This window comes from Ambystoma mexicanum, chromosome 6p (genome assembly GCF_040938575.1).
Source record: "Ambystoma mexicanum isolate Mex_15411 chromosome 6p, UKY_AmexF1_1, whole genome shotgun sequence".
Taxonomy (NCBI): domain Eukaryota; kingdom Metazoa; phylum Chordata; class Amphibia; order Caudata; family Ambystomatidae; genus Ambystoma; species Ambystoma mexicanum.
In genome coordinates, this window is record NC_090935.1 from 1,522,552,959 (window position 1) to 1,522,571,245 (window position 18,287).

Genomic DNA, 18,287 nt, shown 5'->3' on the forward strand with positions numbered 1-18,287 from the left:
CCACTCCAGCAAATGTGGATACTGATGTTTCTGATTCTGAGAGTGTTGGATTAGAAGAAGTAGATGAGTCCTTGTTAGGAAACCCTACAACTCCCTTGCCTGCTCAGAAATCACAACCTCTGTCCACAGGGACCCCCACAGGTCTTCCACTCACTCCTGAGTTTATTGCACTTGAGAAAATGAGACTTGAATTAGAAGTGAAACGTATTGATGCACAAACCTCCATGAAACATCAAGAATTAAGGCTCAGAGAAATGGAGATGGCTCATGCTTTAGAAATGAAGAAATTGTCTTTGGAAAATGCTTCTCTCCCAGAATCTTCTAGGTCTTCCAGCCCTAATAGAACCCATATGCCAAAGGAAATGATTGGTATGTATGAGACTAAACTTGATGTTTTGGATTGGTTAGCAATGTTTGAATACAATCATGGGATTCAGGGTATCTCAGGGAATCAGTTGATTCCTTGGCTTTTTTCTAGGCTTCCCCTTGTTGCAAATGATGCTGTAATGGAGTTGGGGGAGGAGGATAAGCAGGATTATGAGTGTGTGAAGCTAGCTTTGATACCTAGATTTGGGAATACCCCTTCCTAGTACCTTAAGAGGTTTAGGACCCTCAAAAAGCATGATGGTACCCCTTGGGCTACCTGGGTGTGTGAATGTTTGCAGAACTTAGATGGTTGGGTTAAGGGTTACAAAGTAAACACTTATGAAGGTTTGAGGAATCTTGTGATGTTGGAGTCAATCTATGATGCCTGCTCTCCTGAGCTTAGACTGCACTTGGCTGACTCAAAGGAGATAAATCCTAAGAAGTTAGCTAAGGCTGCTGACTTGTGGGTTGCCAACAGGGCTACTCACAAGGATTCTGGGGCAACTCAGAAGAAGGATGAGGGAAAGCAGTCAAAGAAAGAGACCAAAGAGAATTCCAATAATTCCAATATAAAGGAGGGCCCCAAACATAACCAGGGTAAGCCACAAGGGAAACCGAATCAGGCTAGTGTACCATCTGGTCCCAAACCAGATGGAGGTCAGAATAAACCCCCATTAAAGCATTTGGAAAATGTTTTGCGTGTGGGTCAACTGACCATGTGAAAGGGGATCCCAGATGCAAGGGTAAACCTTCAGGAGACCACACTGTCTCCTTAACCTTCTCCCAGGTGGAAGAAGTACATATGAAAAGTGGTAACTTTCAATTACTGGCTGATGAACCCATGAGAGTCTCAGCTAATGTTTCTTTAGTGTCCTTGGGTCTTTGGGAACAGCAGAACTTAGATGTCTATAACTCAATACCAGATAATACTAAAGAGTATTACAAAGATAGTGTTCTTGTGAATGGTCAGGAAACGCCTGCCATCAGAGACACTGGAGCCAGCATAACTGTGGTTGATGAATGTTTTTTCAAGGTGGAGGATGTTGCTAAGGCACCCAAACACCTAACCAAGTTAGCTGGAGGCCCTGTGCAAATGGTTCCCCAGTTACCAGCTCTCATCCAGTGCAATGACATGACTGTCAGAATACCTAAGTGTGCAAAATAACATACCTGGGAGAGTCCTGTTGGGTAATGACCTTAACACTCTTGGAGTTGTGTCTACTACCCCCAGGCCTCCCAGCAAAAGGAAGCAGGAGCTCACAAGGTCTGCTAGGGAGAGAACCTCGAGATGCTCTCCTTGGGACTTGATAGAAGAATCTATCAGCCCAAGTCCACAGGACAGGACAGAAAGAGACAAAGGGGAAACCCAAGTCTGCCAGCAAGCACCCCTTTGCCCAGGAGGACATCACCAAGACTGTCCAAAGTCACACCTGTGACTCCTCCACCAGCTGAGACGGAGAGTGAGGTTCAACCCTGTATGGTTCAACTAGATACTGAGGAATCAGATCTAGAAGAAGATCCTGCTCTGGTTGGAGATCTTGACCCTGTTGAACATCCTGAGCTGCAGTCTTTACTGGCAGAAGGTGGACCCAACAGGGCGGACTTCAGCAGAGGACCAAGAGTGTCCTACTCTTGAAGGTCTTCGCCTACAGGCAGCTTCTCAGCTCAATGGCAAAGAGCCTAGAAAGTATAGGTTGCACTGGGAAGATGGCCTCTTCGACAGTGAACCGACTGAGTCAACCCCTGGAGACTGCAAAGACTTGTAGTACCTCTAGTGAACCGGCTCCAGTTCCTACAGTTAGCCCACGAGATACCTTTGGCTGGTCACTTAAGCTTTAAAGAAGACCAAGGAAAGGCTCTCTCTCTACTTCTACTGGCCTAAGATGGGTTCAGAAGTAGACACATTCTGTAGGAGCTGTCACACTTGCCAAATGTCTGGCAAGAGTGGAGCCAAGAATGTGGCACCGCCTCTCCCAGTGGTGGGAGTTCCTTTTGAGAGGGTAGGGATTGACATTGTTGGTCCTCTTGATCCTCCCACATCTTCAGGTAACAGGTTTATCCTGGTTGTAGTAGACCGTGCTACTAGGTATCCTGAAGCAATACCTATGAGGACTGTTACGGCTCAGGCTGTGGCTAAGGCCTTACTTGGTATCTTTACCAGAGTAGGTTTTCCTAAGGTGGTGATATCTGACAGGGGATCCAATTGTATGCCCCAGTACATGCAAGCCATGTGGAAAACCTATGGAGTCACCTACAAGTTCTCTACTGCCTACCAACCCCAAACCAATGGGTTGGTAGAGAGGTTTAAAAGAACTATGAAGAGCACGATAGGTGCTTTAGAAGAACCCCTTAAAAGAAAATGAGACCTTCTACTACCATGCCTTCTCTTTGCATATAGAGAAGTCCCTCAGGAGGGAGTAGGTTACAGTCCCTTTGAACTTCTCTATGGCCATATAGTCAGAGGTCCATTGGCCCTGATTAAGGAGGGGTTGGAGAGTGCGCCTTCCCCCAAGCCAGTCAGAGTGACTGACTATGTGATAGGTCTCCGGAGAATGTCACACATGATGGCAGAATCAAGTGATAACTTGAAAGCTGGCCAAGCTCTGGTCAAGCATTGGCATGACCAGAAGGCTAACATGGTTGAGTTTACTCAAGACCAGCTTGTTCTTGTTATGGTACCTACAAGGCAGAGGGCCTTAAAGGACAAATGGATAGGACCCTTCAAAGTTGTGGGTAAACTTGGAGAGGTGAATTATCTGGTGGATTTAGGCAATCCTAAAGAGGCTCCCAGAGTCTTTCACACCAACTGTTTAAAGGCTTAAGTCTCTAGACCTGAAATGGGAGCATTGCTCCTAGCTTCAGCTCAGGAGGAGGAGAGGGAACCTCTGCCTGACTTCCTCAGAGGCTTACCTTTAGATGAGTAAGTGGAAGGAGTTAATCTCTCGTCCAGTCTAACATCTGACCAGCAGGAAGAGTGCAAATTACTGTTAAATCAGTTTGCCTCCCTGTTCTCACTTTCACCAGGCTTGACCCTTTGGGGCCAGCATGATATCCTCACTGGTGACTGCCTGTGAAAAGCAAGGGGTACAGAATGTCAGACAATATAAGAACCCATATAAGGAATGAGGTCAACAAGATGCTTGATCTCGCAGTTATAGAACCCTCCATTAGTCCATGGTCTAGCCCAGTTGTGCTTGTACCAAAGGCAGGATCCAAGGAGTTGAGATTCTGCGTGGACTATAGAGCTCTAAATGTAGTCACCAAGACTGATGCCCATCCTTTACCTAGGACAGATGAGCTGGTGGACAAACTTGGTGCAGCCAAGTACCTCCGCACATTTGACCTAACGTCAGGCTATTGGCAAATAGCCCTGACAGACCATGCCAAGGAGAAAACTGCATTCTTCACCCCAGCAGGCACCTACCAATTTAGGGTAATGCCTTTTGGACTAAAGAATGCACCTGCTACATTTCAGAGGATGTTCAATCAAGTTCTGAATGGGATGGAGGACTTCTGCATGGCATACTTGGATGACATTGCAGTGTTCATCCCTACATGGAAAGAACATATTGATCACCTAGGATATGTTTTGCAGGCTCTGGAACAGGCCCATCTGACCATAAAGGCAAGTAAATGGCAAATTGGTCAGAGCACAGTGGTCTACCTTGAACATGAGGAAGGAGGAGGTGAATTAAGGCCATTGCCTAGCAAAGTACAAGCTGTACAAAACTGGTCCACTCCTACTACTCAAACCCAAGTGAGAGCCTTCCTAGGTCTCACTGGGTACTACAAGAACTTCATAGAGCACTATGGGACCATAGCTTCTCCCTTGAAAGTCATCTCCTCTCCCAAATTTCCTAAAAAGGTCAGGTGGAATGAGGAGTGCAATCAAGTCTTGGAAGGCCTGAAGAAAGCCCTTTGTCAAGTTCCAGTCCTAAGAGCTCCTGACTACCACCAACCCTTCATTGTACAAACTGATGCTTCTAATGTAGGTATAGGTGCAGTCCTTAGTCAACTGGTTGAGAAAGGTAGGGAACATCCCATTTGTTTCATCAGCAGACGTTAAAGGATCCCGAGACAAGGTGGGCAACAATAGAACGTGAATGTTTTGCTATTGTGTGGTCACTGAAGAGGTTTAGACCATACTTGCATGGTTCTACCTTCATTATTCAGACTGACCACCAACCCTTGAGATGGCTGATGCAAATGAAAGGGGAAAACCCTAAACTATTCAAATGGTCAACTTGCCTGCAAGGGTTTGGTTTTTGCTAGATTTCTGGAGTTTATTTTTCCACTTGGTAAGAGTGTGAGTCTTTTTTCCACTCTTACATGTGTTTTGCCATGTGTATTTCTACTGTTTGTGTGATCTTGGGCTCTGGAGTACACCACTCCATGAGCCCCACATTTTATGTGTGTTACACAGCACCTTCAGTGCAGTGATTCAGGGATGTCTTTGAGACTTCCCACTGACTCCATTTTTCTGGGGCTGACTACAGTCTCCCAGAAACCGGTAAAGTTGCCATTTACTTTATGTAGTCATTTAAAAGCACAGACCCAGAACACCCCCATCTTACATGGAGTACTGGAAAGGGTTAAGTCCTATCCCTTTTTGTCTGTGCCTCTCTGAGCTTTGTTTTGCTCTTTTAACATTTAGACTTGGCTGGTGGCAGTGGTATCTACCCTAACATTTCTACCGTGATTATACTATATAAACGTGGTACTGTTCCAGGCTATTATATTAGCCTCAAACATAAACCCGCTTGACCAAATACTCTTTCTTTTGGCTCAGATCAGGTTTATTCGCCATTTCTTTTTGTTAAAGTCCTTCTTGTGTTTTACTTTGCGCGGCAAACCAGGTTTGCCTTCTTTATTCACCGTCTTTTGGCGGGCTTCCCCCGAGAAGCCCTCCTTTTGACATCTGGGTGTCTAGGTGGGCTGAATGTGAGGCATGGGTGTAGTCACCCCCTGCACAGGGTATCCTTGGAAACCCAAGTCGCACTTTGTCATGATTGGCCGAGGTGGTTGTCCGGGCCGGACAACCCCCCTGCTGTGTGATTGACAGCCAGGCTGCGTGAATGGGGGATTTTCGCATAAAAGGCAGGACTCTTGGGCTGGAAGTCAGAGTCGCCACTGGAACTGCAAGGAACCGAAGAGAAGCGGAGAAGAAGATGGCTGCTGCAACTACCGAGTCCCGGTGGAGCCCTGCTGCAGTCCTGAGCTATCTACCCTTCAACGACAAGAGAAGATCCAGTCCGGAGTCTTCTTCCCGTGAACCTGGTGGGATCAACCAGCTCATCTTCCACAGGCAGAGGATCCTCTTCTTGGTCGAAATCGCTGCACACAGCTGTAGTGGTCCGGATAGCCACTAGAAGAGCCTCTCCTGTTTTAAAGGAGCGCACCTTTTATTCGTTGTTGCTTTTGCTGCTGCTGGCTTCATCCCTGGATAGTGCAGATTGCTCCAGACGTCTTCCTTCTTGTCCCCACGACTGAAGCCACAGGAACCCTGAGTCTGCAGGAACTACCAGAACAACTGCCATAGCACCAGCTCTTCACTTTGAAAAAGGTACTGTGTCCAACCTCGAGGAACTGGGGTGAACCCCTTTCTCCTCACAAAATGCTTGTCCTTATCTTCCTTCCCTCTTATAACTTTTGCTTCCTCTTCTGATAATATCTAAGTACGCCTGGCAATCTCGAATCATGAACTGTCCTAACCGTGTGATCCTCGGCAACAGGAACCATGTTCCACTTGACACTGGCGCAGGCCTATTGACTTTTATTCACTTGTAGGAAAGTGTCCTCTGATTCTATCTGCCTTGACAAAAATATTGCCTATGATTTTTATCCCCAACTCTCTTGTGTTGATTCATGTGCTAAGTGCGGTTTAACTCCGGTAACATTTCTCCCCGCGGGTACGTGTATCTTTAGTACGACCGAACTGTCATTACTGTCAAAAAGTGTTCGCATCTGTACCCTCGGTAATGTCTTTGTTTCACAACACCGGGCTGTCAAAACAAAAAGGTACTTAACTTGAATTGTGCTGCACAAAGTGAATTGGTTGTGTTTAGTGTATTTTACGTGTGATTTTAAATTAATAGAAGTGAAGTGTTTTGCAAACAGATGGTCTAGAAATAAATGTACTTTTAATTTTCAAGCAAAAACCTTGAGTCAGTGTTTGCTTGAGTCACAGTAATTGTAGCCCTTTGTGTAATCTCTACTACTGCTAATTTGCCCTTGAGATAAGTCTGGCTGCTCCTCTACTGCTACCACTTTAACAGTGTAGTACAGGCTTGTAACAAAGGTGAACTTGTATTACCACTTGTAGTCTTAATTGTGTGTAGTGGTCCCCAAGGGCACTGCACAGGATTCTGCCTAACATGGGGGTTCAAGAGTTGGTTTCAAAGGGTGCACTGACTACTGTACACAAGGGCATTGTCGTTTCCATCCTCTTTATGGTTCCAAAGCTTTCAAGGGCTGCTTGTTCCACCAGCGACCTGAAGAAAATCAATAAAAAAGTCAAGTCAGCCCCATTGAGGATAGACAAAGTCTCTTCACTGTGGAGGAGGCATACATTCTCTTACCCATTCTACCGTCCCACCAGAGACTACTTTGTGCATCAAATCAATCAGAGTTCAGAGTCCTTGATGTTAGCCTGTGGATGTTCTAAATGGTCTTTTCTCCACTGGGGGTGTCCATAAAGCAAGAGTTATCTTTGGCTACAATAATCTTGATGACCTGCTGGTTCAGTCACACACCCTCATTTTTCACAAACCCCAATAGTCACCAATGCAGTTTGCAGTCTTCTTCCAAGGCTGGTGGATGCTGAATTGTACTAAGTCTTCTATCTTTTCATGTCAACATCTAGACTTCACTTTTCCTGCCAGTGCTCTGAAAAATTTCACATATATGTGGTGCTTTACACAACACAAAATAAATAATGTGGATTGTTCTACACCGAAATAGGTACTGTAGCTCTGCCCTTTTGTTTAATGGAGAAATTCCAGGATCGTCAGGCCTTCAACTTCATCAGACAAGCCCCTGCTTGAGAATTGTACCAGGTACAAGGAGGCAAGGCTTCCTGCCGCTCTGTGGTTCCTTGAGCCGAAATGCACCTTCTGCTATTTTTGCAGACATAATCTGGATTTGTGCTGCCCTGCCTTGATGGACTTTGACCAATTGATAATGTGGCAATACCTGTTGCAAAGAATCCTCCCTAGTGATTGATGTAAGGCAATCTTCTTAGAGGAGTTTCCCAAATCTACTTTTTCCCCTGGGTTCACCACAGACACTAGCATGCTAGATAGGGGCACGGTGCTGGGATCCTCAACTTCACAGGGAGTTCTCATTTCAGGAAGCAACATATTCTTTGAAATAGGGAGAACTTGCTACCATTCTAAAGGCCACACAATATTTCACTTCTGAACGGACAGTCATCCTGTTTAGGACCAAGAGCATTGTGGTGATGCTTTAAGTGGGCCTGGCGAAGTATAGGTGGGACACTTAGTTAGCCAGTTCTTTCTTTGGGTGGAAGCAAATCTGCAGTCTCTGTTTCGGTGTAGCCCATAGGCTGAAACATCAGGTCTATCGGCAGTGCTAAATGTGCCAACCTACACATCGAAAAAGAGTTGGGAGAATCCTTATAGATGGAAGTACCAACAGATGTGTGTGCTTGCCATAATATAGCAGAGTGGCAAGTGTCAGCTCCCTTGCCAGGGGTAGATGAGGTATGAACAGACTCCCTGTCAGCCCCCATTCTAGGGGTAGATAAGGTATGAACAGACTCCATTGTCCATGGCCTTCCAATCCGCCCTGGATTTCTACTGAAGGCCACACATTTGCAGCTATATCTTATAGAGGTTTGAGGGGATAACTATTGACATTTTGGCATTCCATGAAAATGCCCTCCCATCCTCTTACTGTCGCAGTGGATGGGATCATCTGACTTGTGGAAGGAGGATCCGGTCTTCCCATTGGCTAGTGTACAACTCCGTTTTGCCTTCCATTTGAGCCCACTCCTGTACAAGTCGTGTTCAGTTTCAGGAGGAAGCAGTCCTGGTCTCTTCTTGTGGCTCCATAATCGATTCAGATGGGTCAGTTTCGCCAGTTGGTAGCGGCAGAGTAATGTGCGTGCTCTACTTTGTCTTCTCCCCATAGACCCCCCCACGCCAACCTCTCCCAGTGACTGGTTGAAGCGGTGAATACTGTTTGAAGATGGAAGCTGAATAGTTTTTATGCTAAAGAATAGGTATAACAAGAGCGCCTTGGCATTCTAACAATCCAGGGTCCCAACCACTGTAAAGTTTGAGACCAACATTTTGGTGTCCACCTGCTACTTGCCTGCCACCCATGATCTGAAAATGTCATGTAATTGGAAACAAAGAAAAGAAGCCTCAGCAGATGGATTCTACGGGCCATCTCCCAGGCTTATAATGCAGAATAGGTCAATGTTCTTATTGGGACACAGGTAGCCCTGAATTTGAACGTATGCTGCCCTATTTAGGACCTTGAGTAAGAACGGTACTGTGGTATTTGGGCGGTAGTTGTTCAGGGAAAGAGGGTCAAGGGAGGATTTCTTTAGTAGTGGGAGTACCCTGGATTCTTTTAGGCTGATTGGGACTATGCTAGAGGCGAAGGAGGCGTTTATAAATCTGGTTAAGAATGGGACTATAGTTTCCATGCAATCTTTGATGATCATGGCTGGGCATACATCCCCTTTGCACCTTGTTGGTTTGAGTATTTTTAGTATCTTTGCTGTTTCCTCAGTGGTTATATTTCTGAATGTAAAGGTTGGTATGAAATGACCTAATAGGCAAGTTGGTATGGTTGGTTGCTGCTTGTTTCTTGGCAATTTTTAGTTGCAGGGATGCAATTTTGGCATGCATCGCGTCCGAGATGCTGCCACACCAGGTCTCGTCCTTGATAAAAGTATTGGGCAGGGCATAGGGGTTTCTAGTTCTCTGAGAATTTTAAAGAGCTCTTGCGCATTGGTGTTGGCATTAGAAATCCTTAGTTAGTATGCTGTGGATTTGGTTTCAATGATGGCCATCTTGTATTCGTTGGCTAGGCTAGAGAATGCGGGTTTGGTAGTGGTAGAGGGTTTTTTCTTCCAGGTGCTCTCAGCTGATCTCTTTTTTGAGTGTAGGGCAGAGAGGTCTGTGGAGAACCAGGAGTTGATGTGACTTATGGGTTTGGCTTTTCTGGGAAGGAGGGGGGGCAACAGTTTACTACGATATTGAGTGTAGCCGTGTAGTGGTTGGCTAGGCGCTCTGGGTCTGAAGAGTCTGATGCAAGGGGGCGAGAAAGGGTGTGATAGTGTCTTTGGTGATGTTTATGGAGCTTCAAGTAAAAATGGGGGTAGGTTTTTTTGGGTTGGGAGGAGGAGGTTTCAGCAATGGAAAAGAGAAACATATGACATGGTGGTCTGATCAGGGGCAAGGGGAGTTGGACATGATGGATATTTAGCCGTTGAGGTCAGATATCCAGTCCAGAGATCTACCTTTGACATGGGTGGGATCGCAGACTCCATGAATGAAGCCTAGGTCTGTGACATCTTTGGCAAGTGAGGCATCAGTAATGTCGAGGGGGTCTAGGCGGCCTAGGTTGAGGTCTCCTTGAAGTAGGATTCTAGAGTTGGGTTTGATGTTATGGCCTATGTAGTGTAGAAGTTCTGCTTCAAAGGAGGTGGTGGGCCGGGTGGTCTGTAAATTATGTGGATGTGAGTGTCTGAAGGGGAGCATACGAGTTTGACAGAGAGAAGTTAACAGTTTTTTACTGCTGTGGGAGGGGGAAGAGTCGAATTTGAAGGGAGTCTTTGTGGATGAGGGCAGCACCGTCACCCCTGGATTCAGTTCCATCTTGCCTGAGTATGGAGAATCCTTCTGGTAGAGCCAGGTTTCATATATGGCTAAGTCATCTAGTTTTTGGGATGTGATGAGGTCATGTGTGTGCAGGGAGCGATCTTGCAGTGATGAGGGCTGCGTGGAGAAGTTGCGGGTTGGCATCTATGTGTTGGTCATTAGGAGCTCTATGGGTTTGGGAGATGAGTGATTTCCTGTGCTTAGGTGATTTTGGGTTCATAGCCTGTGTTTTTTGTTAGATGTGTGTCTAAGGTAGTGGACTGTGTTGTAGGTGCTTTCTTTGGGTTAGGAAGGCTTTGTGGGCTAGATAAAGTGGCGGTATGTGTTTTCAGGCTTGTGGCCTCTGCTGTGAAAGCGGTAATCGCTTGTATGGGCACCATGAGTGAGTTTGTGGTGGGATACTTGGCCTCTGAAGTATACTGTGGGTTTTTTTCAATAGGGTTCTTGTTCTGAGATGGTTGTTATGGGCAATGGCAGATGCTAGGGGACCCGGGGTAGCTTTCTTACTGCTGTCTAGCGCAGTCGGCCGTGGGTTTGCCCGCTGGCTTGGTAGATCTAGCGGAGTGAGGCTGCAGGTTGTGATGGGGCTCGGGGATGCACGCAGATATGCAGCTTAGATTTGAATGCAGGAGTTGGTTAGGAATGGGGTTGGCATGGTAGTGGCACGTGCCTTTTGAAAAACACTCTTGCAAGGCTGTTGTCCAGCAGAGTATAGGCACCATGGGTACAGTTATCTGCAAGTGGCTTACCTTGCCTGATGAATGCGTGAAATGCTTCGGGTGAGGTGAGTTCCGGCGTCTCTCTCGTCGAACAGCAGAGAGCTGCAGAGAGGATAGCTGGCATTAGCTCTCAGCCTTCACTTAACGGCTTTGCCTGCCGGTTGGGTGGTGAAGCTGATATTGGCTCCATGATGGCTCAATGAAATGCAGGATGGCGGCCTGGTGGAACATACAGGTCAGGAGAGGTGTTTGTGGCAGCTATCTTGTCACAGGTCACATACAGTGTTGAATGCTGGAGGAGGGCACACTCCGGTCTTACACTAGGTTTACACAGCAAATCACATAAGCAGTGTTGAACATAGAATTGTTCCATTAGAATGTAGACTATGTAGGGAAGTGGCCCTTGCGCATTCGCCACCCACATCACAACTGGTTTATTACCTAAAACTGTTTGCACAGCAGAATTCCTGTATCAAAAGCCTCAGTGAAACCTGGGTCTTTTTTACATTATGGTACTGCACCAATATTAACATACATATTCACATGGATGATATCTGTGGCACATTCTGCTACTTCAATAAGGACAGAAATGTTGTGTGCATCACTAGCGCTTTGACACACACAGACCAATACACAAGTGAGAAATTCAATGGTATGCATTCAGCATGATTGATTTATATGTATGCAGCAACAAGTAAAAGAGGGCGTGTTTAGTTTAAAGCATATGTTTCTAGGACGTTTCTGAAGGCTTCTATGAACACAATGATAAACAACTGGGATCAAGCAGAAAAGAAACTATACAGATCTACATTTACCGCAATTGAGAAATGCTCTGCAGCTGAAGCAAAGTGCTTTTAAGGGTACAATGATGGACCGTGAGCTTTTCAGTTTAGCCCATAGGCTGAAACATTAGTTCTATCGGTAGTCCTAAACATGCCAACCTACACAGGGATAAAAGTAGGAGAATCCTTATAGTTGAAGTATTAAAAGATGTATGTGCTTGCCATAATATAGCAGAGAGGTGAGTGTCAGCCCCTAGGCATTTTACCAGCCATCACAGGAATGTAGTTAAGTCAGCTCATTCTCCAAACATTATTGTAGAGAAAGCCTGGTCATACATGGTACATGGTACCAAATCAACAAGCTTTACAAGGCTGTTCTACTTCTGCCCGAGGACTCCTAGATATGCAAATAAATATTTTATTTTTTTTATACAAAATTCATTTAAGCTTCTAAAACATACATCTCAAAAGACATGATCAAATGCTTTATCGGAGTACTACATTTTCTCAAATGTTAATTCATGGTTGCATATAGTGCATGTCTTCCTGTACATGTCTTCCTCAATGTGTTCTTCTGGTCCATATGTATGTTGATGAGCAGTGGTCTCTTTTTTCCATAGACTGCTCCGTACAGCTCGTCGTAACTCTATGAAAGCAGATTGGAAGAAATCAGGTATATAAACACGTATTGTAATGGTACAGTGCACATTTCCATGTCTTTAATTATAATCATTTACATTTTATACAAACAAATACAATCCAAATTTTAAATGTACAAAGTAACACTAGGCCCAAACCCCCTCCGGCATTAAATGAATCTTCAATCAATACAAATAACAATTCTTAAAGAACTATATACAAGGTTCGATATTAAAGATGAGAGCACAGTACAAGCCATCCCAAAACAGATAATTCCTAGATATGACCAAAAAAACAACAAAACAAAAAATAAATAAAAAAACAGTCAAACACATATGGAAACACACAAACCACCCACGATCTTCACTACAGATCCCAGGATTATACATTTACTAAGTGGTGACCAGAGTACCAAATAAATATGTTCGAGGATGCTTATGAAAACAAATTCTCTCAAAGTCCTATAAAACTTGTAAATCATTCAACCAATCCTCCACCAATGGCTTTTTCCTGGTTTCCTGGTTTTCCATAACTTCAGAATCTGTTTTGCTCCCACCATCAACTCTATCATCCCACTGCCCATATTGTTTGGCAATTTCACATCTTCCTCTGCCTGATAAAGGAAGAGTCTGAAAAGGTAGTCTGTGAAACTTTACAGATAACATTGTATCTATCCCGTCCAACAAATTCCCCCAAAATTTGTCTTCTTCTATCAAACCTAAACCATGCATACGTACCAGAGTCCAATATAAGCAGCCCAAAATATTCTGTTGGATAAGTCGCAAATTCAAGTCCATTCTACTCCTAAAACCTGTGTTTTGCATTTGTACCTATTCTTTCTCTGAAATACTGCACCCTAAATCATTCTCCCAAGTCTTTCACAACTTATCCCATGAATCGACAAATAAGGGGTCCATAGGCATCATAGCAAGGTACATAGACACCATATGAGGTGACCATGCGAACATAACACATCCACTCGGCTCAGCCCCCAAAGTGTTGGATAACATCAAGTCTTTGTATCAGAAGTGATTCCAATTTTCTAAACCTACTGAATTCCCTAGTCCAAAAGCACATTGAAGTTCTGAAAACGTCTATCCCGCAGAACATTACCCATCTTTAAAATTCCTCTCGATATCCAACTCCGCCAGCATACATTTTATTTGCAATTTGTAGACCCAGATTATGCCAAAGTGAGGCCCTGTAGTACAACCACAGATTTCCATCAGTAGCAGTAAGCCATACTGCAAGAGCTTCCTGAGTCGCATTAGTGGAATTTAATTTATTTCTGATATTTGGCATTCTCTCCATACAATAAATGTTATTCAAACTGAACCGTGAAAATCTATCATTCTCCATCGTTAACCAGAGTGGTTCCAATGCACTCTCAGGTTTAAAGTAATGGGCTGCCTTTTTTAATAGAAATCCTCTGATATACTTAACAGGGTAGCCAAAACCACCCTCTCGAACACTGTGCATCAGAATGAACCTTGGTATCTGTTTTTTTCTTTCCTTGAACCAGTGATTCAAAGTATTTGCCAAGTGCTTTACATACCTAGAATAGTTTCCAACTATTCTACAAGTGTGTAACAAGTTAATTTATTTACCAGTACTATCAGTTTATGATTGTTGGTTGATTAATACTTTTGCTAACCTGAAGACACCTTTTCCCTTACATGCATTCCAAAATAAGGTTTACCATTGAATTGAGTTACACTTGCGAAAGCCTTGCTGTACATATGTATAGAAGTTTCTCTTACTTACCCAAATTGAACCTGGACATTAACCTTGCATAGTATGTTTAATATATCATATTTATAACTACAAGTGTGTAAGTGCCTTCTTGACTGTGTGTGTGCTCAAAGGTCTCTGCACTCTACTACTGTCCTTCTCTGTCCTAAAATAAACCTGGCTTCTCAGCCATAGCTACCAAACCTTTTGGGTAGTTCAGGCCTATACTGAGAGTTGGAGCCCTGCACACTGAAAGAAGAGTCTTCTACAGTCCTATTTTAGGTGGTGTGGTATGGTAAAGTGTAAAGTGCAGCTGTGACCCAAGGGGTATCCTGGGGCTAAGAGAAAAAACAAGAAGAAACGGTGAGTGCGGAAATACGTGAACAAGGAACCATTCCCCAAACTACCAGATAATTGGTCATTTGATGAAAACAAAAAAGTTTGTAATTGTTTTCAAAAGCTGGATAACTGTTGCCCAAAGCGGCTTGGGGACGCTGTTCCAGAGTTTTGGTGCTGCCACTGAGAATGCACGGCCACCCATCATACTTTTATTAGAACGAGGGACCATCTTAGATGGACTTAGTAAAACTCCATAACAAATGGCAGAAAGCCCAACAGGAAGCTCATGGAGATGGAAGTAGACGCTTATCTCAAAATAAACCAAATCTGTGGTTTGAATTAAATGTAGAGGGGAATCTCAGTATTCTCTGAAGCAAATTTAAAGGAGATGGATTTAAATTCGGTAGGAAACAATGCTGTCACTCACTAGTAGTAGTTTGATGAATCTGAAAAATCTTCATAGTAGCTAGATTAGAAACAGACACATTGGAATGTCAAAGGACTAATTATACCCTGTAAGACAAAGGCCCAAATTCTCAAAATGACATACAAATAAAAAAAATGCACAGAGGAGGTTTTAAAAAACAAACTTATTTACAGAAGTAATCTGTGCAATTTAAGGGGCTGGGACGCAGCGCATTTGATACATTAGTGTCAGAAGCACGCAGACATGCTCTCAGCAATAATCTGGATGTTGGGAGCACATTTCATAGTGAAGGCACTTCATAGGGCCCATCACTGAAATGTCAACAAAAAGAAAAAAAAGCATTTTTATTTCTATTTGGGGCTGAAAACGCTAGTGGGCGTATATTCCCCATCTTCCCACTTAAAAAGGAATGCATGAAAGGGTCAGGGAGGACCCTGCCTTAGATTGCAGATACCCCCATGCCTGTTTGCATACACACAGCGTGATGTATTTGCTTTCTGCACATTTTAAAGCATGCCCAATTTGGGGTGAACTGAACTTCAGCTGGGCGCAACCAATTGTTGTCTGTGGAGTATATGATTATGCACCCAATCCATTTTAAAATTGAGCAACTGACATGTTAATAAGAAAGTTAAACGGGTAGTTTGGTCAGAAATGTTATTGGCACAATCGATCGAGCACGTATTTTAGATCATACATCGATAGTTCTTAAAAACAAATTCCAATACAATTTACCCAAGTATTTCGTACTAACACTTGCAAAAACGACGGGTAGGGTACTGTCATCTTGTGCTAATCTTATCCGTTGATCCATCGCCCTAAGTTCAAGTGCCCTTGCAGCACTAATTCAGATCACCCACCCCTAACACTGACATCATTAGAGGCTCATGATGAGCTTCACCTATTTTAATGACGTTAGCAGGCAGCGTTGCCAAATCTACCCTGTCATCACCAATGTGATATCGTTATCTCACAGTACCAGGGACAAACGCACACATCCACAACAGACTCAAAACATTTGTTTCTTTTCACAAAAATGATTAAAAAAACTGTTTATTTTGAAGAAAAAAGGAATAGCCGGCAGCGTAACAATTACTTTTAATCTTGACATTACGCTGAAAAGAGGTAATTAAGTCCATGAAAACATGGCCAACTTTCTCCAATCGAGGTTATAGCTAGCAAACATTGCATGGTTCTCATTTGTTTAAGTGTGAACAGTGATCTTATAATGCTGATGAATCAGTTAAAAATTGATCGATTAATCCCAGTCTTTGCATTTTTTTCACAGAAAGTTATTACCTTCCATCGCCGATTTCTGATCGATGCACATGGCATTCCATTACAGAGAAGAAATTAGCGGTTTAAATTTCAAATGCAACACTCACATCCACACGTTTTCAGAAACTATAGGCTGCAATGTTGCTCATTATAACTGCAACCGCAAAAGGACAGAATGTGTGTGGCGATCGTCCCAGATAATGGTCATCACAGAAGCGTGATAAGGCAGGGAGGGGGGAACAAAGGGAAGCCAGACAACAATCCTACTAGGCCAAGTGTCATTCAGATTGCGCAAGTGCAAGGGTAGAGGGGAAGGGAAAAGTGCGAGGGGAAAGGGGGGGGAGTGCAGTACAGCGTTAGTAGAATAACAAAATAAATAATAAGGGCCAGCTGGTGGCAAGTGCAAGGTAAGTGCAGACAAGTGCTGGGGAGGGGGGCTGTAGGGATACAGAGACAGTCCCCGCAGTGCAGCGGTTGCCAGGGAGGCAGTGCAAGGGGAGAGTGGCTGGGCCAAGGACCAAGATCGGTGAGAGTGGCCCAGTTGAGGATTCAGGGGAGAGGGGGAGAGAAAGCAGAAGCAAAGAGGAAGGTTTTGCGGTGCTTCCGGAACCGGGGATGGTTCTCCTCAAGTTTCAGGGAGGCAGGAAGGCTATTCCAGAGGGAGGCCCCTGCCGCGGAGAGAGATCTACCCCCAACTCATTGCTTGGAGAAGTGGCTGATCCTGAGGGAGTTGGAGACGGATGAGCGAAGAGCTCGAGAAGGAATATATTTAGGAAGAGAGAGTTGAAGGTATTTAGGCCCCAGAAGGCCTTGTGGACAATGCAGAGGGTTTTGAACTTAATCCTCACAGCCACTGGGAGCCAGTGTAGAGATTTCAGTCCTGGAGAGATACGGTCCCTGGGCTTGAGGCCAAGGACAAGTCTTGCAGTCCTGTTCTGGATGAGTTGCAGAGGGCGGAGAGTAGAGGCAGGAAGATTTAGACAGAGGCTGTTACAGTAGTCCAGCTTTGAGAGAACCAGGGCTCGGGAGACAGTGAGCTTCTGGGGGAAGGAGGGGAAAGGAAGAATACCTCTGAGGAGGTGCAGCTAGTAGTGTGACTTCTTAGAGACATCAGATATGTGAGGAGAGAAGGAGAGTGTGGTGTCGAAGATGACCCCGAGGTTTTTTGCCTTGCAGGTAGGAGCAGGAACAGGATCAAGAGAGGCCGGCCAGAGAGCAGCAGGGAGGGAGTGGGTATGCTGATGAGTAGAATCTCAGTCTTACTGGCATTAAGGCAGAGGTCATTGGCAGAACACCATTCCTGGATAGCAGACAGACAGTCAGAGATGAGGGAAGGAGAGGAGGAGGCCGAGGGTAGCCTGAAAATGAGCTGGGTATCTGTAACGCTCACCTGGTTCCCACGGGGGCTCTGGTCTAGTCTGGATTGCTGTGGCCTCTTCTTGCGTGATGCGCAGGACCCGGAACACCGATTGGACAGGACCTCCAAATCGTGCTTGCCTTCCCCGTAGGAATATCCTTCTGCAGATGAGAAAGGGGATTAACAGTCTGCAGAATGGTGTGCTAGCTCCCCCCTTTCCCCCTTCATTCCTCTCTAACTTCCTTCAAACCCCGGTTTAAGCTCACCTTATGGTTTGGAAGGATGAACTCTCCATCCTGCTTCTGGTGCAGGGGCGCACGTTCGTCCAGTTACTTCACTGGTTTTCAGAATGGCGCTGGCAAAATCCACTTGACTTTCCTGAGCGATGCGCCGTAAGTATGAAAGTTCAAAGTTCAAGTGAGGCCCCCTTTATGTTGTCTTTCTGTCTTTATGTTGTCTTGTGATCTGTCCTTTATTTCAGGTGCAGAATGAAGGCGATGCGTCGAGGGGTTAAACTGCCGAGGTGAGTAGTGATGAGGGCGATCCCTCTAAATGTCTTTATCATTCCCCAGAAATGTCTCTTGTCCTTTCCCCATAGGGGCCGGGGTACGGTACCTGCCAACGGGGCGGCGCCGACCCGAAATGTGGAAGAAAAGCCGGTAAGTATTATGGCTGTTAATCAGGCTTTCCTTCTGTGTTCCTTCTGCTCACCTTTTGTTTCTTCCTCTCTCCCCTAGGTGCAGAGATGTGGCGTCCGATGCTGACAGCCGCGATGGAGCCGGGAGATGTCTCGAG

At 44.9% G+C, this 18,287-nt stretch overlaps 1 protein-coding gene across 1 annotated transcript in view; it reads right to left on the reverse strand.

Moving 5' to 3' along the window:
• Window positions 1-12,123: 12,123 nt before the first annotated feature.
• XPA (XPA, DNA damage recognition and repair factor) overlaps window positions 12,124-18,287 on the reverse strand; it is a 214,963-nt gene continuing 208,799 nt past the window's right edge. The window contains exon 7 of the mRNA XM_069626385.1: window positions 12,124-12,367. Within this exon, the coding sequence (XP_069482486.1) occupies window positions 12,219-12,367 (149 nt within the window). The 3' untranslated portion in view covers window positions 12,124-12,218. The remainder of the gene's footprint in view (window positions 12,368-18,287) is intronic.